The sequence below is a fragment of the Diadema antillarum genome, unplaced genomic scaffold (assembly GCF_040938485.1).
Source record: "Diadema antillarum isolate AM-2024a unplaced genomic scaffold, OU_Dant_1.0 seq00000957_RagTag, whole genome shotgun sequence".
Classification (NCBI taxonomy): Eukaryota; Metazoa; Echinodermata; class Echinoidea; order Diadematoida; family Diadematidae; genus Diadema; species Diadema antillarum.
Genome location: NW_027271805.1, coordinates 464027 through 487911, shown reverse-complemented (window position 1 = coordinate 487911; position 23885 = coordinate 464027). Strand labels below are relative to the sequence as shown.

General features: G+C 37.6%; 1 protein-coding gene across 1 annotated transcript in view; it reads right to left on the bottom strand.

The window, feature by feature from the left end:
* Window positions 1-5870: 5870 nt before the first annotated feature.
* The window catches only part of LOC139741859 (fibronectin-like), a 43945-nt gene continuing 25930 nt past the window's right edge, over window positions 5871-23885 (bottom strand). Inside the window, exons 14-21 of the mRNA XM_071652435.1 lie at window positions 22040-22185; window positions 21499-21615; window positions 16819-17034; window positions 14600-14747; window positions 12553-12632; window positions 11215-11419; window positions 7976-8056; window positions 5871-6620 (exon numbers count right to left, since the gene is read on the bottom strand). Coding sequence (XP_071508536.1) covers window positions 6614-6620; window positions 7976-8056; window positions 11215-11419; window positions 12553-12632; window positions 14600-14747; window positions 16819-17034; window positions 21499-21615; window positions 22040-22185 — 1000 coding nt within the window. The 3' untranslated portion in view covers window positions 5871-6613. The remainder of the gene's footprint in view (window positions 6621-7975; window positions 8057-11214; window positions 11420-12552; window positions 12633-14599; window positions 14748-16818; window positions 17035-21498; window positions 21616-22039; window positions 22186-23885) is intronic.

Sequence of the window (23885 nt, the reverse complement as noted above, 5' to 3'; positions counted from 1 at the left end):
TGAAACTTATTTATGCTTTCATATTTAAACCACCTTCAACCAAATTGTACACTATTCAGCTATCACTCATATCAATGACAGTGTTATCCGATATATAGTTTTTGAATTATTAAGAATCAAAAGTGGGAAATGTTTTTTGAAACACCTAGTATCTGCGCGGCAGATCCTGTTTGGCCCATGCTTCAAATATTTTTGAGCGGCGGCTTCGAACATGGTTCAAATAATCCATGGGTCAAGACCCGAAAAATGGGTTATTGGTACCACCCGAGGTGGCAAAACCTTTTTGGAGTCATTTTGTTTGTCGGACATAGATATGCTTATCAAGCTATGATAGCATTTCCAAATGAGTAGCTTAGTCATTATAAATGAATTTTTAACCAATTTGGTCTCGTTTTTATATCCCTATATACTTCTGAATCGAAACTAACCGCTATACAAAGAAGAGCACTGTCTTCTGTATGTCCACTGGTATTCTGTCGTAAACGCGGTGCGCTTAGTCTTTATTGAAGGCAGCGAAGGGAATATCCAAAGGTTAATGTCAACAGCTGTCACGCGGTGCGCTTAGTCTTTATCTAGAACAATGTACCGTTATCATATCTTAAGTTCATAATAAAAGGGATTATCTATACTGTTTTTATACTACCCTCTCCACAAATACATCAGTTTTAGACAAAAATCACTCTGTTCATTTACAACATTACTTATTATAATGTACTGTAGTGTACCGGTACATTGTTTTTGCATTATCTTTCAATGTTGGATGGAAATAAAGCGACATTGGCGTGGTATTAGCGTTTTCACCGGAGCGTTTTCACCGGAAAATGATAAATAATTGAAAAATACGGTAAAATTCACGAGGAATTGCTTCTTTGTTGTTGTTGTTTTTAGATAAAGGGATATACACTATATTATAGGCTTTGGATATTCCCTTCGCTGTCTTGAATATTAGACTAAGCGCTGTGGACATCATAACCCTTTGGATATTCCCTTCGCTGCCTTGAATAAAGACTAAGCGCACCGCGTTTACAACAGAACACCTGTGAACATACAGAAGACAGTGCTCTTCTTTGTATAGCGATTAGTTTCGATTCAGAAGTATAGGGATATAACAACGAGACTAAATGGGTTAAAAATTCATAATGACTAACCGCTCATTTGGAAATGCTATCATAGCTTGATAAGCATATCTATGCCCAACAAACAAAATGACACCAAAAAGGTTTTGCCACCTCAGGTGGTACCAATATCTGGCCTGGCCCATGGACTAAAAGGAATCACAGTAAATTCTCTTGAACCTCCTTGATGTAACTTACGGTGCAAACACGGAGCTAAAGCTGCATGGTCCAATGTGGGTGCAGCGCGGGAAATTGTTCTTGAACAATTTTTTTTTCTCGCTTTTTGTCATGTTTAATATAACATGCATTGTACCACAGGATGTACACTAGCCTTCAGCAAAGTCAAAAACATATTTTGTGTAATGCCAGTCAGTAAAAACCAGTCAGAAAATATTTACTTTCTACTGATAATCTTAGATAATTTAAATTGTTTTAATTCATGCTTGAGCTTTCACCTGTCCTGATGTCGCAGCACTTGGCGTGTTCTGTGTGCAGACTTCTCTTCTTTCTTCTCTCCTCTTCCTTTCCTGTCTTTTGTTCTTCGTAGACTTGTATTGTTACCGTCTTTTGTTCTTCGTAGACTTGTATTGTTACCGTCTTTTCTCCTCTTGGTACTGTCTCGCGTCTTACAGTGTATATACGTGTGGGTAATCGAATGTGTGTACGAACGTGTCGTCCTTGTCATATTTTCCCGGTACACGTGGTTCAGTGAGCAGTGTCCGGGCACTAGCATTGGTATTCTATATTTTTTTTCCCAACCGGTGTATCTCAAAATAATTACATGTATATTGTTATAGAATAGTATATCATTTACTCATTATTTATATAGCGATCCACGTCCGACAAGCTTTGCTTTTTAGTGGATCACTATTTTCCATAATCGAATTTATTTTCCGCTCGCCCACGAAGTATTTATACAGTGTTTTTCCTAAATATTGTACATGCTATATGTTGTTCTATAATTTGTCTCGTATATATATTACATGAACCTTTTGCAAACGTTTGAACAATATTATTTCATCACATGTATACTTTGTACTGTTTTTTTGATTTTCGATGATTGGAAATAAACTATGATTGAATTGAATTGAAAAAAAAAAATGTATACAATTTCGTCAAATATGCTTATATTAAACCTCCTCTCTGCACGCTCATCTTGTTGTTCACACAGCTTGCAGGGATATGTTTGTTACGGATGATTTTGTTTGTCCGAAACGCAATGAGGTTCGATCGTTATTGTGAAGATTAGGTATTCTCAAAACACACACAGTTTGTACACCTAGGTCCTAGTAGATATTCGTTATCGAAACATGAAATAGGCCTTTTCTTTAATCCGAATATTCTAGCGTCAATTATTCCCAAACGGGATTAGAAACTTGGGCCCGTTTCTAGAAACTTTGCGTTTAAATACAACTCAAAAAAAATCAATGCAGGTGTATCAAATCACACGCAATTTTGCATTTAAACGCAAGTGCGTTACTGAAAACACTTGCGTTTGATAATCATACCGATATAAGTAGAAAATTGTACGAAACTGACACTCAGTTCCGTTTAAACGCAACTCTAAAAATCAAATGCAGGTCCATCAAATCACACGCAACGCTAAACGCAAGAGCGTTGCAGAAAAGACTTGCGGTTTTTCGTACCAAACTAGAAACTGCGTTTGAACGCATCTCTAAAAATCAACGCAAATGCGTTGCTGAAAACACATGCATTTGATTTCGTACGCACAATCAAAATATCAAACGGAACTTTCGCCGTAACCGAATTTAGTAGGCCTAGCAGGGGAAAGACATTGCAACATTTACACGTTTCAAACTACCGAAACGCAATGCAGCTTCACGAAATATCAATGAAATATTATAACAAATTGTTACAGTTCGATATGCCGAAGGTTTAAATGTCAGTTCAAAGTTTAATTAGTCAGAAGATGGAATGAGGTTTGTTCTTACAAAGGTTAGTTAATCCGAAAATAAGATGTCGTTTTCGGATCAACAAACTGTTTTTTTTTTTTTTTGTTTTTTTTTTTTCAGACGGGACTGTGCCGTACAGAGCGGTAATAGGGAGGTTTAGATTTGCGGCGCGGACGTTTGAGACAACGCTTGAGGACGTTCTCCTCTTCCCTGCGTCGTGTTGAAAGTAGTTTTAGATTACGCCGAGACGCAACCTATAAAAAATAAAATGGCGCCCCCATATGATCGGTGCATGAAGTAGCTCTTTACATCGTGAATTGAGCGGAAGTAAAAATATCACAGAACGCGTAGTAAAAAATCAGCCGACGCAAGTTATTTTAATAGATCGACTTTGATACGCGATTTTGCGCATGCTCAGAGTAATTTTTTTTTTCCCCCTGTGAACGTTCCCGTCGCGAATATCTAAAGCTCCCTAATGTTGCGAATCGGAGCGCGAGAACAATTCATCTCCACAGTGTATGACAATAGAAATTTAAGCAAAATTTAAGCAAAAGAAATTTAAGCCAAATTTCACTTTTGCCGTCAGGTGAACCACATGAATAATCATTACATAAGAGATGCTCATCCCAGTGAATTCAAAAACCAACATGCCTGTTGGTACGAATGACCTTTTTTCTGCTCATGCACAAAGTGGAACTGAGAACTGGCTTACAGGTCTAGAGTACGTCTTGACAATGCAAGACAAGAGTTTCATATAATGAGCAAAAAATTAAAATGCGTTGAGTGGTTACTTCCTTAAACTAGGTTTCTTTGGCTGGATGACTAAATTGTTGAAGAGAGCAGATATCACGGGATTTGAGCATTTTGCTTAACCTTTGACCTTTGCCCTTAAACCCCATGGCCCACAATTCTTCAAATAATCGCTGACTGGTAACATTCATTTTTACGACAATACTTTGAGTTATTTTCAAAATAAGAGAAAAATTGTGACATTCAAACATTTTCCCTTGACCTTTGACCCCATGGCCAAAATCTTTCCCTACAGAATCATTGTGCAGTATGCATGTAATGCAATGTACCTACTTTTATTAAGTTTACGCATTGTGTTACCTCCAAGGTATGGGGGAAAAGTGTAATTTCAGCATTAAAGAATAGTTTAGCATTTTTACTTGACCTTAAACCCTCTGGCCCAAATATTCCCAAGAGGATCACTATCAGGCAGTACATGCATATGTACTAAGTTTCATGATGATACCTTCATTCATTTCAGAGATGAGAAAAAACAAACAAAACAGAAATGAAATTCTCACTTGACCTTTGACTTCTGTGCCCATGGCCTAAAACTTTCACATAGAATCTCTATCTGGTGTATGTATTATACAATACACTGAGTTTCAAGAAAATACCCTCAGGCATTGCAATGATATGGGAAAAAACTAAATTATGATAATTTGACCTTGACCTTTGACCCCATGACCCACTTTAAGTCCTATGAAAATCAGTCAGGCAGTATATGCATACAGTTTCACGACGATACATGAACCTTTACCCACTTCCAAGAAATGGAGAACAAAAATGAAATTTTAAGGACAAGTTCACCTTCATAAACATAAGGATTGAGAAACTGCAACAATATTAGTAGAACACATCAGTGAAAGTTTGAGGAAAATTGGACAATCGATGCAGAAGTTATGAATTTTTTAAATTTTTGTGTTGGAACCGCTGGATGAGGAGACTACTACAGCTTGTGAGTCATATGCGTACAACAGTATAAAGAAAATGTAAAAGAAAATTCAACATATTTTCACTTTTTTCGCATAATAAAAGAGCACTTGACTTGCCTCTTTCTAAAGGCAGGGGTTATGATATTACACATAACATTTGTCGGTAACAAGTCAGGGGAATGTGTACTTTTTTCAAAAGATGGAATTTTGTGAAATTCTCTTTATGTTTTCCTTATATTGTTGTACGCATGTGACATCTAAGTTATTCATACACTGCAGTAGTCTTCTCATCCAGCGGGTACTGCACAAAAACTTCAAAAATTCATAACTTTTGAACGGATTGTCTGATTTTCCTCAAACTTTCAATGATGTGTTCTACTAATATTGCTACATTCTCTCAATCCTTATGTTTATGAAGGTGAACTTGTCCTTTAAGCATTTTTGCTTGACCTTTTACTTTTGACCCCACAACCTTCGATTTTTCCCTGGAGAAAATCCTGCTAAACCAAATAAACTAAGTTTCAAGAAAATACTTTCAGGCATTGCATAGATAACAGGGAAATAGCAGTATTTTGAGAATTTGACCTTGACATTTGACCTTCAGCATGTGCACCCATAAGGTGATAGGCACAACTTAGTCCACTCTTACGTACATACATAATCATGCCAAGTTTCATTGCAATACCTCAGTTTTTTAGTTACCCTGTCCACAAAACTGATTACGGACGGATGGACTGAAGGATGGACGGATGGAAAGATGAATGGACAACCCCAAATCATTATGCCTCCAGTGACACTTCATGGCGGAGGCATAAAAATAACCAATTTTGTTCAATTAATATTCATTTATCATTAAAAAACAAGACAAAACATAGAAAGGTCATAACAACTCCACCTGCTCTTTGGCAAGTCTCACCAAATCTAACATAAATGCATCATGTGCATTTATTACATTTCCATACATACAGTAAAGCGTGAATGAAGTTCATGTAGTTCACAGATAAGGCAGGAAAACAAAGTTAAGACACAGATGTATTTTCTTTGCCAGATTTTATTAAAATCATGATAAAGCGTGGTTTACATCAGGTTAATTTCCCTAATTTCTACAACCACTACTATGAAAAGAAGAAATACAAATGATATTTCTTTCATACAGCACCAATGTAAAGTTCCTCTCGGACATGCTCAATCTAATGTGTCTCCAGGTGTGAGTCAGCAGCTTCGACATACAAAATGCAGACATCTCTTAACATGACAGCATCTTACACGTGGACAAGTAAGGAGAGAATACAGAGCAATAAAAATATACAGTTTTATTGTAATTGAGAAGGCACAGAATGAATACAATACTTTTATTAGAAAAATTCAAGGACCTGCTGTAATAATATGAAAATGCTTAGTTTCTGAAAATGAGAAGCACTTCAAAAAGTAAGTAACAGTTGAACTAGTCAACTAACATAGGAAGAACTTTTGTAGGAATTTGAGTCACAGCCAAGTTCCAGATTTGGCAGTTGGTGCAGGCACAGTGAATGATCTTCATTTCACACTTTCACAGTAATAATCTTGTAAGTTTGCAATTCATTAATATCATTTCATTCACAACACATTTCCATTGTAGAGGAATGAGCAATGTTTTAAGTTGGAAGTTCAACTCCTGGACCAAACATAGGTAATCCACATGACAGAAGGAAAGATGGGTTTAGTGTGATGTCTGCTGCTCATGTTACACAATAGTTCAGTCACTGCCCTTGGGAAGCTATCTCATTGCAAACCTGGGTATGGGCATTGTCACTCCATATTGAGCATGTTCTCTTCTTGTCTACGAAAATCCATGCTGAACATCAATTGACAATCTGGCATTTTAGAGCCTGCAACAAAGAAAGAGATAAAAAAAAATATTAGAGACAAAATATCAGAAATAAGTTGCAGTCTGCTTTCTTGCAATTCCTACAATCTCACCACTGGTATCCCTTTTAAAGCCAGCTTTGCCACACAAGGGCATATTACAAGTTAACAAGCTATTGTCTAGTACTTTAACATCTCCATAACGTCCCTATAAAGTCCTTTCAATAGCAAAAGCAATAATAAACTTCTTGACATCAGCAGTAATAGGTATCCTCGTTTGTTTGTTTGTTTGTTTGTAATCATTATTCTGTTCACTTGTGTGAATATCCAAGATCTCCTTGAGATGCCTGAAAAGGCTCAACATTGAATTCACCAAAGAAATTACAGGGAACCTGAACCAAAGAGCAATGTGGATTGAGTGAAAGCAGCAACATTAGTAGGACACAGTGAAAGTTTGAGGAAAATCGGACAATCGATGCAAAAAATATGAATTTTTAAAGTTTTGGTGTTGGAACCGCTGTATGAGGAAACTACTAGAGGCTGTGATGTATGTGTGGACAACAATATAGAGAAAATATAAAGGGAATTACACAAAAATTCGCTTTTCTAGCATAATGAAAGAGCACTTGACTAACCGCTTTCAAAAAGCAGGGGGAATAATTGCTACCCTTAACATATGTCAGTATCAAGTTGATGGAATGTGTAATTTTCATGAAAAATGAATTTTTGTGGAATTCCCTTTATAATGAAAAAGCAGCTCTACAGTTGTAGATCATGTCACAGACAATGTTGTGCAGTGATTTTCGTCACAATTGTGCTGTCGATGGCTACAATCGGGAATCAAGAATTAATGAAATCATTTTCACACTTGGAACACCATTGCATACAAATTTCACTGAAAAAAAGAACTCTAAAAGCAAAAAGTTGAAAAACAAAGAAATTTAAAAGATATAAACAACAGAATACATGTTAGTTTATGTGGCAAAGTTTTTTCACTTTGATTTGCTAAGAGCACTAGAAAGAATATTTACACCAAAAACATGCCTTTTTGGAGCTTAATCTAATGATTCATATAAATCACCATCAACAACAAAAAAAAACTCTACAGTTCTGTAGATGACATCGTAGGCAATGCGTGTGCCGATTTTCGTTACAATTGTGTTGTCGACGGCCAAGATTCCCCCTGGCTCTATCATCTATCTAAATAGCCCGGCCTAGTTAAGGTCAAGATTATGCAAGGGGAAAATCTTCTCGCGTGTATGAACTCTCCTTATATTGGTGTTTGTTTCAACTGATATTTCTTACAGTTACTCAATGAAAGCACGAAAACCCGATGGTAAGCGGTCTGATGAAAAAAAATAACAGGACTCATACATACTCATCGCAGTTAAGAGAGTTGACGTTCCAGATTTGTGTCATCTTGCCTGTAGGTTGACCAAGCTTGTCCACACACACACACCTGCAAAGGAGAGACAAAAGAGAGAGCTGAAGTGTCAAAGTGATGGAAGTATACAGTCACCTGCCGTAAACAACCACTAAACTCAATTCCCCCATAGAAAAGTCATGTTAAAGATCCTGTCTATAGCCGCCACCTGTCTACAACGGCCACTTTTTTCATCTCCCCTGGGTGGCTGCTGTAGACAGGTTTGAGTGTATCATGTATGATACTGCAGTTTGTATATAAAATCACAGTACTTGAGAAAGAGAAAAAAAGCAGGACATTAAACCTAAAGCAGCAAAATCATCATGTCTAGATCTAAAGGGGAATTCCAGACCAGTCGAAAGATAGTCTGATAAGAGTGAGTAAAATTGTAATCAGCACAACAGTGAAAATTAGATCAAAATTGGACAAAGATTAAGAAAATCAAGAAACCCTGAAATTTTACGGAGGTGATGTCATCGTCTCACAACTTGCCATAAAGTTTGTACACAAAATCTTGTAATAATTTCCTGTTGTTGTTTTTTGTTTCTTCAAATACCATTATGCCCCAATCTCAAATCCTAATATAAACTTATCATTAGTTTGAAGGAATTCAGCCAAGAATAATGTTAACACTTCTATACAGTGAAACCTCGTTATAACAAGGTCCGTAGGACCGGCGATATTACCTCGTTATTGAACCGGTATCTCGTTATAGCTGTACGCATCAAAAACACAGAAAAACATAAGCATGACGTCATATATCCGTCAATCAAACTTAAGAACATCCTTTGCGTTGTTATTACACAATTATGGATCGTTATTATTGAGACAATAAAGGGAAATTATTTGTGAATCGATACATAAAAAGGGCGGAAGAAAAGTAGGGGTTGAAATATGTTAATTCTTTATTTTTCTTCCAAAAATCTCTTCGCATAATAGTTGCACATTATGTTCTTGAGAAGTAGGTCTACTCGACAGGATCATATTTGTGATTCTTTCTTCACCTATCTCTTCCTCTTGTATCGAACCATTCTGAAAGAATGTTTTTTCATTTGTGAAATACAGTGTACAGTGTAAAATGACAATGAACAAAATCAGATTGTATAAAATGCGTTTACGTTTTACCAAACACCAGCGCAAATAGAGTAACATACATGCGTTGTTTATCGTAACTTGTGAGGTATATGTTACGCTGTTGGTGCCCAGCGGGAATGCAATGATTTCATGAATCATTTCGGCTGTAATCCTACACAATGTATGATTGTTGTGCCCGAAGGGATCAAAAAATGCGTTCTTTATTTTCTTCCGAAAATCTCTTCGCGTTTTGGACACCCGTTCTTGAAAAATATGCGACAGGGTTGCATTTGGAAGGTTGTGATCCTATGAATTTTTACGCAAATCTGTACCTCATTCTGAAAGAAAGAAAAATCTTCATAGTGAAATGCAGTGTTAAATGATAATGAACAAACCCAGATCTATTCTAGCTGTAAAATGCGTTTGTTTCTTTTCCTGAACACCAACTCAATTAAGCAGATTAACATGCGCTATTCAACTATTTTTATGCTACTGTTATCCAGCGGGATCACTATGATTTCATTAATTATTTCGGCTTTAATCATATACACTCATATTTACTAGCCAGCAAAACAACTGGAAGTCGGAACTAAAAATGGAAAGGATATAATGATGAGTTGCACACGCATTCCAATATTATTGTCCATTTTGGCCACGAGTGTCGCTACATGAAAAGTTTTTGAATGCATTGTATTTTTTTTTTTCTCTCATTGCGGCGTGGTATGACCTAATATCACGCATGCATATCTCTCGAAAAAGAAAATTGAATGACTTTATTCGATAACTTAGTAGGAACATCGGAAGGTATTTCTGTGTCTTATCACGTGGTTTAGAAGAAAACATGAACTACTCTGTATAACGGGAAAGAGACATGGATAGCATGAATTCGGTTTTCAAAGTTTCATTTGTCGCGTGTTTGAAAGCGGCACGTCAAGAAACGGAACCTTGCGAAAAAGAAAATGGAATGATTATGATTATGTTCTGTGATTTCAAAGAAAAAACGGAAGGAACGGTACTCGGTTATTCGTCATGGATAATGGGCGGTAAAGAAGGATAACGGTGGGACTGAAACATGTTTGTTTCCAAATCTTCCCGCTTCAGATAGTACATGCAGAGACTGAGATGGGACGGGCACTTGTGCAGTGTGTTACTGCGTTCAGCACAGACTCTGTAAAACAGGGATAGCATGAATTCGTTTTTCAATGTTTCGTTCATCGCGTGTTTGAAAGCGGCAGGTCAAGAAAGGGAACCTCTTTGTATCCGATCAAATTGCTTATGTTTTTCTTTATCGTGATGCACCAAAAATGTTCTTGTTATAACCAGAATCTTGTTATAACCAAACTCGTTATAACCGATTCGTTCTGCAATAGGTTTACACGTAAAGGAAAATGGACCGACGCAATCACCTCGTTATAAGCGGTTCCTCGTTATAACCGAACTCATTATAGCGGGGTTTCACAGTAGTAGAAAACTAAATTTTTGTCACCTTTTTGGATATTTCTAAAGAGCAATAGGAAATTGTGAGGTGATGACATCAGCTAACTCATTTGCATATATGGCAAAAATTAGTGAAACTTCACACTTTTTACAACTTCCCCAATTTTCATCCAATTTTGATCAATTTGACACTGTTATGCTTGTAAAACTGTACTCTTTCTTCTCAGACTTATATCTTACTGGTCTGGAATTCCCCTTTAACTGTACAATTGAAGAAGATGCATATCAAATACATAATACACAAATAACAACAAAAGACGAGGGCATTGAGAAGCAGAAAGTAGCAACAGGGCACTGACAGATAGTCTAAACACTGGTAAGGAGCATAGAAACACATAGGAAGACAAGGATAGCTGAAATGTGTCTCACATATGCAATAAGTAGCATGATTTTACATGTTGAACATCAAATTTAAAATCCAAATTCAAGCTTTGTTCACGGGCAGAATCTTCTGGAGTGTATATGAAACAGATATCTTCAACACTACACAATCTGGCACCATCATTGCAGAGGCTGTATAAAACAAGTCTTTCTAAACATCTTGTTTTGAAACACCTGATAATTCCATGGATAGTACAGTAGTCTTCACATAATCGAGCGGTGTCTGGTTCATGCTAACTTACATGGATCCCATGCACTGGATGTCATCATAGTAACCATCCTCCCTGCAGTTAGGGAGGGCTGATGCCATAAGAGGTATGCTGTTTTTGTGGCTCTCTTTGATAGCTTCCAGTGTGGCATCAAAGATTTGTTGGCAGGGGGCGGGGCTTACTTCCCTCATAGGCTCGTCTCCATACATGTCAGGATCATCACGTTGAACGCTTGAACCTGGAAAGTGACAGAAAGCTGGGTTTTCATCTTGCGAAATCATAACTCAAACTCATCCCACAATTATTTCTGTTATGCATTCTGTGGACGGGTAGCAACTGGTTATGCACAGTGTGGTGCTGCTGTCTGTGTGTGACACTGAAATCACTGGTGTAGTGTGCAAGGAATAATTTTCCTGGTATCGCATTGCAATTTGCTATGCACTTTTACACCACTGCTACACAAACTATCTTTTGTGTAGCAGTTTTCTTCCATAGAAATGTACAGTATACCATGTGAAATATTGTTCATCAGCTGAAATTGGAAAATTATTCCCTGGTGTGTGTACAAGCATTGGTGTTATGACCCTGCTGCAATACTGAGCTTAATGTTGCAACTAAAGTTTGTTTCATAAAGCACTGAATATTACTTTCACCCATTTTTTGACAACCCCAGGGTACAGTGCAGAAAAAAAAAAATCATCAAAATGGCAGATTTCTATTGGGTACCCAAGGGTACCCTAAAACAGATAATCTAACTTTATTGTTCTGAAACAGCACCTGGTTTCAAGCTGTCATTTGAAAGTTACTACTCTTGCACTGAACAAATGAGGCACTGCTGAATGTACCATGGTATTCAGGAAAAGGCAACAAGCGATTGTTTGGGTGGGTACAAATATACTATGACAGTAGTGCTGAGTACATTGTCAAGTTTGGTGATAATATGTAATTGGGTCCGTCAAGAAGCTGAAAATGTAAAAATTTAGGCATGACGAATGATGGACGACAACTCACAACTGACGCCAGATGATAAATAACTGCATAGCTCACTAGAGTCTTTGACCACATACACAGACATGCACACAAGCAGACCCCCCCCCCCCCAACAAATCAACCTTTTTTGTGTAAAATGATGAAACAAGCAAGGGTGCTACCACCAGAGGAAGTTACAAGCAGCTAAATTTTTGATGATACACTTACATACCAATTCATATAAAAATCCACTCAGAAACAAGGCCAAGTAGGCCTACTGTGTACACAACTGTGATGCAGCAGTGGCAGCATAACATTGCCAAATCCATAGTATCCTCTGCTACACATACCAGGGGTATACAATGACACATTTGATCTCCACACGTTGGTCACCAAACTTACCACATCCTGCACCATCAGTTGGCCTGACTGAAGCTGGCAACGCTCCAAGGCTCCTAGTACCTCTTGGGATGCACATGCAACTACAAGGGGTGACAGATGAAGGGTTTACATCATATTACTTTTTGACTGGATAAATTGACTACAACACAGTCTATCATCGTCTACATCACCCTCCCAGTTGATTAAAGACAAGAAATGATTTTTAAGAAAATAAATAAATATATAATTGCTGAGAAATGGTCATATGCAACAGGTTGAATTCACCAACTGCATATTTACCACAACTGACCCCACTATATGGAATAGTTACTCACAAAGACAGTCACAATATGTACATTAATGTGTCTATGGACACATATATTTGTTTATGAATCTATGAATCTATGTATATATATATATACACACACACACACACACACACACACACACATAATAGAAACTTTAATATTTATGTTTGCTTCACTTTGCTTCTAGATATAATTGTCTTATTTTCAACACACTGAGTCACTTATTGATGATCTCCTGATTTGTAATACCTCTGGAAAGCATTTAGTCTCAATCAAAAAAAAAGAAGAAGAATATATGATCACAAATTAAATCAAGACAAATTGTGTTCGTAAGTTGTGTTATCAAAGATATCATGAGGACACTACATGTCTAGGCAAAGTTAGAATCACTGATTGAAAAACAAACAAACAAACAAAGAAATTCAGCTTTTATTCTGCACTGGGCTTAAGAGACAACCTCACTAACACAACCCATCCCAGACAACCCCCCTCCCCCCCCCCCCCCCCCAAAAAAAGAAAAAAAAAGAAAAAGAAAACCAGAAATGTCACTACGGCGACTGGTGTATGCCTCCGCAATAATGCATGGTTCTCCTAATAGGTCTATAGTACAATGTCTTGACAATGTGTGATGACAGTTTCACACAATTGGCAAAATATAAAAAATGACTGGTTTGCCACAAATGTGCTGAATGTTCACTTTCCTAGAACTAGGTTCAATTGGATGAATGATTAAGACGTCAGAGTGCAGGTATTTGGGGGAACTGATGATTTTTACTTGACTTTTGACCCTTTTATAAATTTATGCATTGAGTAATTTTCAAGGTATTGAGAAAAAGTATAATTTCAGTATCAAATGGTAAAATAGTATTATCTAAACCTTGCCTTTGACCTTTGACCTCACAGTTCCAAAGAGAATCACTGTTAGGTAGAACATGCATAAATATGTAAGTTTCATGATAATACCTTGAGTTACTTATGAGATAAGGAGGAAGAAGTGCAATTTAGCACTTTCACTTGACCTTTTGACCTTTGACCTTTTGGCAAGAAACTTCCCACAGAATATATACTGGGTTATACATGCATACATCAAGTTAAAAAAAAAATCCTTCGGCCATGCATAAATATAAGGAAAGTATAGTGATATTTTGAGGAGTTGACCTTGACCTTTGACCCCTGACCTTTGACCCATGACCCCAACTTCCCTAGATAATCACTGCCCATCGGTACATGCATATATACTAAGTTCCATGAAGATACCTTGAACCATTTGCGAGATATGGAGAAAAACATGAAATTTCAACCTTTTTTCACAAAATAACCTGTGACCTGTGACCTTTGACCCGTGACCCTAAAATCTAAACAAAGTATTATCCCCCCAGGTTATACCCTCATACCAAGTTTGATGTAAAACCACCACACGGTTCTTGAGATATCGACAAAAACAAAACGGGACGGACGTACGGATGGACGGACGACCCGAAAACATAATGCCTCCGGCCACTTCGTTGGCGGAGGCATAAAAAATGTGTTCAAACCAATGTTGATATGAGAGCATATTAAGATATGATATGGAAGTGCTTTTAATCATTCAATGGAAACTAGAACAGCTATCCAACTTATAACAGCTGACTTATGAATTGCCCTACAACTACATAATGATGTCTTTCCTTCCTTATAAGACTGTAAGTGAACATATTACTATCTTTAGCTTATTGAACAATATCTTCACAGATCATGAGTAAGGAGAAAAAGGTACTTACACAGGTGACCACACACATGGAAAGTCATTGAAGTATTGGTCGCAGTATGGGACAGGCATACCAAGAGGGGGTACCACCCTTTCTGTGATCTGATTAATCCTCTGACGTGTCACATCTAAATGTGACTGACATGGTTCATCAGTGGGAGCTGAGAGGAGAAAGCAAAGTTGGAGTCAACTCTGTGGATATGCAGCTTGGTGGGAATTGCTCCCTTTGTATGGAAATAATACATATGTCATGAGCATTACTTGTTCCCAACCATGCAAGATGAAATCATCCTATTAAAGTAATTATCCAGAAAAAAAACAACTTACCTCTATACAAGGAAAAACATGGTTATGTAGATACCTCACATCAATTTTGGATAAACTACTCTTACCACTTGTTTTATCATTTATGATTATGACATTACACAATTGCACATGGTTGGAAAGAGCTGTTGAGGGAAGTATCATTTGTGTTCAATTAGTTTGTTTGTTTGGTTGTTTATCACTCATTCATTTGCACAACATAACCAAAAGAGACTGTACAGCATACATTTTCTTGTCAAATATCATATTGGCAAAGCCTTTCAATTGCAATTATTGGAATTATTACCTTTCTCTTGCCTTGATCATTCTCATAATGCACATAATAAATCAGCCCTTCTCATTGCATCATTAACATACATGTCACGAACGAGAGATGTAATTTCAAAACATTTCCACTTTATATAGAATATCAACAAACTGAATATGATGGTTGCCATTTAATCAAGTATATCTACAATGTAACTGACTCATTCATTTTAAATTCAGTGATGTTCTAATATCCTGAGTTTTTAATTCTTGGATGGGCAAGTCTGTATCTAGCAGCCATTAGGTCACTATTTACTTGGATTTTGTTAATGAATCAGAATGACTTTTTTTTGGTACTATTTCCTACTAACAAGTTTAGAAGTATCTCTTGCAAAACATGAACTTTGGGAGTGGGCTTCATGTTATGTTACATCCCCATGATGGTATGTTGTTCAATGAATTGCAACTAAGTTTGCAAATACCTCTAAAGAACTATATTGCATTATTCTTCTTACACTGTATAGTTTTGTACCATTCATGACCAAGAAAAGATGTAAAACATGTGACCTTGCATCACAGTACAAACAACAATATGCAAGACAGTGTTCATTTGTGAGGATACAATTTTATAAGAGGGTATTCTCTGCTACAATCTATCTGCATTGGATGTTCAAAATTACCAGTACCAGCATAAATGCTACATAATCAAACATTGCTGGAATGCTACAATTGTACTTATGTAAATGCGGACTTCAAAATGACTGTTCAAATTTATTGAGTTTTCCTTTATTGTTTGTAAATAAACTTAAATTCCATGGTTATCACCCTGAAGTGATATTCAAATTAACTTCATATATGGTGCACTCATTAAAACATTCTATTCATTATTACTTCAAAATTTACTGCTCTTTTTAAAACTTGTCCAAAAGGTTTACAAGCATACTCTTAAAACCAAATTCAGATGGACAAAAAAAAAATAAATCCTTAAAGGCCAACTGGAAAATCAGCTGAGCAACTGTATGTGGCTTTTGAGATGCCAAGTTATATGTGTTATCAGTTTTAGCCATGGGTCTCTGACTCTGGGTCCTTGTTGAGACCACCTATGCCATGACAACAGCTCAGTATATCCTGGTCTTTAAAATGGCTCCTATCTGATAATGTATTATACATAAGATGATGAAAACATGTATTGCTAACCCATCAGCCAAACCCAAACTTCTTGACCCATTAGGGACTACATTGCAGAAGCAAGCCATATTCTAGGAGTATCTATGTTAATATTGATTTGGTTGTACTACACCTCATTCTGAAGACCTTTGACCTTTCAAGACTGGTGCAGTTTCAGTAATTCAATTCAAATACAATTCAGGTTCAGATACTTGCTCTACTATTCCTGACAAGTTTGATTGAAATCTGATTGTGCTTTTGTAAGAAGGAGAGAATGTTGAGTTAAATCATTAGGACCTTCTCCAACTTGTTACCACATATGGTGCCCAATCAGGCTACCACTGCCATTCTTAAGAACAATGTTTATCCTTTACATCAGTAAGTCAATGACAGCAACAATCAATCAGTGAAAGGTCACTTTTCTTTCAAACTTTAAAGCAACTAGTACAAGTCTGTGATCATTTCTTTTCCTCTCTTCAAATGACAAAAACCCACCTGGTCTCTCTGCAATGGGCGTACTAAATTGAGTGACAGGTGTGAAAGGTCCCTTTTCTCCATCCCGGTAAACTGGCTGCACCTTGAAGCTGACTGTGGCACTTGTTGGCAGGTTAGGGATTACCACTCCTAAGTCACGAGCAGGACCAGACACTGAGGCCCATGTAGTATTGTCAAGAGACGGATCTGCTGCTGTGGTGTACTCCACATTGTAAGCTGACAGGAAAAAAGAAAAAAAGAAAGAAAGAAAGAAAGAAAGAGGGTATTGGTTTGTTTGTTTGTAAAGTATACAATAATAGATAGATATTTTGATAGACAGATAGATAAATGGTATTTTATTGAGAATTGAGATATTCATGTCTCGCAGTCATAGGACTGAATTGCACATAAAATTACATCATAAAAGAAATACATCGTAAAAGAGACAACAAGTATTACAAAACATGTTTTGTAATCTTGTTTACATAATGCTGAGGAAACTTGCGTATAAACTGTATACTTTCTGCATCCTGTGCCCTATGCATTAAGGCTTTGCCTGGTCCTACATCCTCCCGCCGTGTAGATAGTAAGCAAATAATCAACGTTGGTGAAGGTGATGGGTCAAACTATCACTTCCAAGGCGATCTGGATGTAGCTATCTTTCCGAAGCGCAGCTGAGGAAAGATAGCGTACACATTCAGATCGCCTCTGAAGTGATAGTTTGTCTCATTGCCTGAAACCATAAGTTGATTATTTGCTTTATATTCCACATCTAGGGTCCTAGAAAGTCCCATTTTATTCCACATCTGAAACCGTTTTAGCTGTCTTTAGGTATCCTTAGGGCTTAGGCTACATATGCGCGTAGATGACAAAACAATGTGAATTTGCTGCGCGCACTGCGCAGCACTTAAAGATGAAATCCAGGACTACATAAAGTCATGCTCAAATGAAAGAAAAAAATATGAAACGCTCAGATATGCTCTTAATTTCACAGATATTTGATGGAAAATATTTTTAATCATTTTGTTTAATATTTTCATTTTGTGAGACGCATTAAAAGTGAGCGAGACTGTTCTCTACCACAATGCAATTCCCGATGACGTACGACCCGCACTTCCGTTTTCTAAGATCGCTGCCCACAGAACTCTTCAGTTCTGTGTCGCTGCCTGCCCTTGCCACAGAAATTGTGTGTGTGTGCCACTTGTATAAAGTACTATGTGCGAGTGTGTGTGTATGTACGTGTGTTGTCGCAGCGTTCAGCTCACAGCGTGCGTCGCGTCGCGTCCCACTACACCGTGAACCATATACATATACGTACAGCATACAGTTCATACATCGCTTGTTCTTTCATTTATAATTTTCTCTCCGCTCTAATTAGCACCCATTTTGTTAATCTCCATTTATTGCCGTACGTTCATACTATGTGGTTTTACTACAAGTGTCATGTCGGGTCCACCTGGATATGCTTTCCAACCAGAGTGGAATCAAGAAGAACTGACCGAGAGGGCTGCCGCTGCCGGCAGTGCTGATGCACATATCCCATCACGCGCGCACGAATGTCATCCTGGAACCAGTGCGACTCAAAATGGTCTTCACATACGACTCGATTTGGATTAAATTTGTATGTCTTCACATCAAATTTATCCGTTCCAATGTTGTTAAGCCATTTTGTACACTGTTCCCTTTCTATTTCTGGGTTGGGTATCTGAAAGCTCTTTTTCTTGCCTTTCCCAGCGTGCATATCATGCATGCAGCTCAGTGTATACAACGCAGTTGCGCAAGGTTCACTACGTGCATTGAGCTCCTCCTAAGCTCCTCCTAAGCTCCTCCGCAAATAAACTTCGCTCGAGCAATGTGAGGGTGAAACGTCATCGGGTCACGAGATTGAAATGATAGTCCACAGTGCAACGCACTTTTATTTTTCCCCCCCGTACTCATCTCGCGTTAAGACTGTACGGACTGCCAGAGATCAGCAAAACAGGCAGCTGTCTTTATAGATGACAAAACAATGAATTTGCTGCGCGCACCGCGCGACACTGAAGGGAAAGTGCGTTGCACTGTGTACTATCAAGTGACCTAGTTCTTCTCAGGTGATGTGATGGGCAAAACTACGCTTTATCACATGATCAGCTCTTGACCAATCCTATAGCATGATTCTTAGTATGTGGAATATAATAAAGTGTACGCCCATTGTAAGTGTTTTGGTATAGGCATGACTGTGCACTTAACTGAAATTTTTGCACGATCATGTGATAAATTCTAACCCATCACAATGCATATTATACTTGACATATTTACTATTGTCTTATATGTCATACATAATACGGGAAAGGTGATATTAGGGACTCTGTTACTCTCTTGTAGCATAAATTCATGCTAATTTGTCTATTAGAGAATACAAAACATGTATTGATATCAGCATTTCAGAAAACTCAGCAAAATACCAAAAAAAAAATGCATAAACTGAACATGGGATTGTCATACAAAAAGCATATGAAAAGATGTTCAATAAAATGCATAATCGGTTTAAACACAAAAAAAAAATCAAAGCTGCAAACCGATAAGAATGAACCGTGACTGGTGATATGCTATGAAGTGTACTACATGAAAGGCATGGAACGAAATCCATTATTGTGACTTTGCAGCAGCTGAAATGTACAACGAGGCAAGTGCCATAATGTGTCTCACCCATTCGTGTACAAGAAATTGTATGCGAATGGGATATAACAGATAAAGAAAAAGAGATATAACAGATAAAAGGAGATATAAAAGGGTAAAAATTTATGGCAAAAAAGAAACGTGCCATAAAAACTTAACATTGGGCCCTTAAAGTTCATTGACCCCTGCCTGTGACCTTTGACCTTGTGGTGACCATCCACCCCCCAGGGGACATCTACCATCCAAGTTTGGTCACAAACGGACCTATGGATCAAAAGTTATGACCCACAATAGAAACGCGCCATAAAAACTGAACATTGGGCTCTAAAAGTTCGTTGACCCCTGCTTGTGACCATTGACCTTGTGGTGACCATCCACTCCCCAAGGGACATCTACCATCCAAGTTTAGTCACAAATGAAGTTATGAACCAAAGTTATGACCAATAATAGAAACGCGCCATAAAAACTTAACATTGGGCTCTAAAATTTTGTTGACCCCTGCTTGTGACCTTTGACCTTGTGGTGATCATCCACTCCCCAAGGAACATCTACAATCCAAGTTTGGTCACAAATGGACCTATGGATCAAAAGTTATGACCCATAATAGAAATGCACCATAAAAACTTAACATTGGGCTGTAAAAGTTCGTTGACCGCTGCTTGTGACCTTTGACCTTGTGATGATTATCCGCTCCCCAAGGGACATCTACCATCCAAGTTTGGTCACAAATGGAGTTATGGATCAAAAGTTATGACCCATAATAGAAACGTGCCATAAAAACTTATAATTGGGCCCTTAAGTTCATTGACCCCAGCCTGTGAGCTTTGACCTTGAGGTGACCTTCATATATGGTATAATGTGAAACTTTGTATGACCCCTCTTCCCTCAAAGTTTGATTGCAATTGAAGCCCGGAGCTATTGAAGTTTATGTAGCGTTACGGACAGACGACGGACGGACAGACGCCGCAGGCGATCCCTTAGTCTCCCCCACCTCCGGTGGGCTCGACAAAAATGCTGTGGGCAGTCACACTTCACGTCATCATATAAAAAAAACATGCATATTAACAATACCCTATGGACCAGCTGTGGTGAAGCTTGAAGAAAATTAACTTCATATTGTTATTCACTTCAATTCAACTGAATTCTTCATTTTTCTTCCACAAATCAGAATAAAGAAAATTACAAATAACCTTGAGTATACATTGGTAGACTGCAAGATGAAAATTAGTGGTAATAAATGATTTCTCATAAATGTCTCAATTTTCCCAAATTTATAGAGAATTATTCTGCCGTCACTTTCAGTATTTTTTTTTTTTTTTTTTTTTTTTTGGGGGGGGGCTAACTTTTATTTTTACTTTATTGAAATATAAGCATGTACTGTGTTCTCTTTTAAAAAAATTAATATACATAGGCCTACACATACAAGGAAATACACAATAAGGAATGTAGTACAGTTGAACCTCTCGTATCCGGACAAGTCGGGACCGGGGCTCATCCGGATAAGGGATTTGGCCGGATACGGGAGACTCGATGCTTTATACATGTACATAATATACATACACATGTACAGTAGCCCATTGTAGTACCACATGTAGTAATGTGCATACTGCAACCTTTTCATTGTTACACTCAGTAACAGACCCCAAAATAGAGGTTCGTGTTTGCAAGAATGAAATCATTTTCTTTTATAAATTTTTGGGATTATTTACCTAAATAACTATTAAGAAATGTATCAAGTACATGTAATTCATGTGTGTTTGTGTAGGAGTTCTCAAAGAGCTGGGAATCCCCCTTTCCTCCCGTAATCATTTTTAAAAAAATCACGGCGAGATTGCGTCTGTATAATAGAGAGATCCGGATAAAGGGAGGCCGGATATGAGAGGTTCAACTGTAGTTTACTCGGCAGGAGCCACAAGCCACTTTTCACACTTTAAGTGACACCATACAAAAGTGCAATGCAGTTTTCACTGGTATCAGTAATTTCTCAACTTAAAAAGAAATTCATCCAATGAGCTTGTCACTCTGGATATGATCTAAACCAACCTCTGATCCTGTCTGCATCATCCCTTGGTGGAAGCCAATTGAGAGTGGAGTGAACATTCTCTGGTATCTCAAGCAGAACTTGGGTGACCATTGGGAACTGAGGTGACCGTGAATCAACTTTGAATTAAAAAATACATAATATGGGAGAGGAATTATCAAGAGGAAATCAAAATGAACAAATGAACGAACGCAACCATTCAGCTAAACACATAATAGTATCATATTGAATTCTTCTGAACATCTTGAAAAAGAATATAAAACATTGCTCACACATGAAACAAAATGGATGCCTCAATTGCTACTATTTCTATCAAAATTGTATTTTGTGTGCTCTTTACATTTAAATGGGATGAATACAAAGTGTATATGTATATGTATAAAGAGCTACTGGATTTTCAAAATTTGCATGCACATTTGACAAAATTACAACACTGGGCTATTTCTTTCATCAATTCAAACACTGTTTTACAGTTCAAATATATTAATGAAACCACACAATTTTAAGTTCTATGGTTCTGTGTAAACAAGAAGAGTGCTTTACCATTACTAAATGTCCTGACAGCAAATGGATCACTGTAATCACTCATTCGTCCATTAAAAACCATGGCAACTTGGATATTGTACATTGTATCTGGTTGCAAGCCTTCAACAACTGCTGTCATCTCCCTTGAATTGGCATACACATCCCTGACAAAATAAGAAACACATTTAAGAGTCATTACGAAAATGTGCATTTGTGCAGGACTTTTAAAGACAGGGTAATGTGGGGATACCATGCAATGGGAAGGCTGGTCCGACTCACATATATTCAGAAATCTCTGCAACGAATTGTGTACAGCTTTATCACTAATCTCAAGTAAGTACACATGCAACTGATGGAATCTTGACTAAAATTGAACATTACCTATGAGTGCACTTTGATGCACGTATTTCCTGACAAGCAATTTTATTCTGGCAAGCCTGTAATAGTTGTGGTTTTTGAATGCACTCCAGTGGGCAGTGAGTGAAGATAAATTTAATTGGGCTGCACCTTACTCTTCCCACACTATCGGGTCTGTAATTACATTTTCCTTGCCATACAGCCCTACAGTTTATGATAATAATGATGTATGCCTCTGCCTTCTCATGTAATCACTATTTTCTTCAAGGCTCTTTAACTTACATTTAGATGAAAGCTTACCGATCTGACAGATGACCTGAAATTCTGCCCAATTATCACTACCGTGTTCATGCAAACATCTTTTTTTCTTTTCCCCTCCCCATCAAAATTACTTCACCACTGGGCATTCCCAACTGACATAATAGCTAAGAGTGATGAAAGTACAGTGACTGAGGCTTTGATTATGACCTTTCTTAATTACACACCTATCATTTCATACAACTAATTTTTTATTTCTTTCTACTCTTCCTACCAAATTATGTCTCTACTGGACATTTCAAGATGAAGATACAACTGAAAAATGTAAACTTTAGCAAAAATTCAGTGACCTTTAATTCAGTGACCTTTGACCTGGTGGGATTATGCCCCAAATCAAATGGTGCACCAATACCTCATGTAGTATACCCAGCCAGTAGGTAGCAAGAAAATTCATTAACTGGTTTTTCTTACAACAGTGGTAATGATCTGTGGAAAGGATGGACAAAAGACCCTGGAAAAGAGAAGACCTCCAGTGCCTTCCAAGCAAATACCTTAACAACAATTTAGTTTTCGCTTAAGTGACATTCGGGCTTGGCATTTGACTGTTCAGGCCTGTCATTTCAGGCCGTGTTAATAATTGCCTAACCTTCTTCTCTTTTAAAATAAGTATTACCACTGAGCATTCCCAACTAAGGTTATGGCAGGAAAACTGCGCTTTTAAGCAAAGTACAGTGACTGCTGACCTTGACCATAATTACCTCTGCCAGAAAGTGAAACCTATGGCAATCGGAGGTTACATTTTTGGTTCCATATGATTTTATCTGGCTGTCTGGTTGTGTACAAGCTAAAAACTTGAGAACAGATAGAATTTCACAAAATTTGCAAGGTATGTCCATTATAAGGGGAAAAAAAAAAAAAATCAAATTTTGGAGTCATGAGGTCAAGAATCAAAGGTCACATGGGTCATTTAACCCTATTCTAACGGGGGGGGGGGGGGGGGGGGGGGGCCTCGACATTTTGCACCACGATTCCGCAATGCGGAAAGATTTTGCCGCGGCGTTTCATGACTTTTTTCATTGAAGTCTCCGGCATATTTTGAGACCAAATTTGCGACGTCTGGGTACACCGCTCTGAAGTTACGCAATGTTTTGCATATGCATGTCAACCCAAAAACAGCTCAAATTCATGATTTTGTGTGCAAATCCAATGCAAATTGTGTTTTTTCGTCTAATTGATATAAATTAGATTA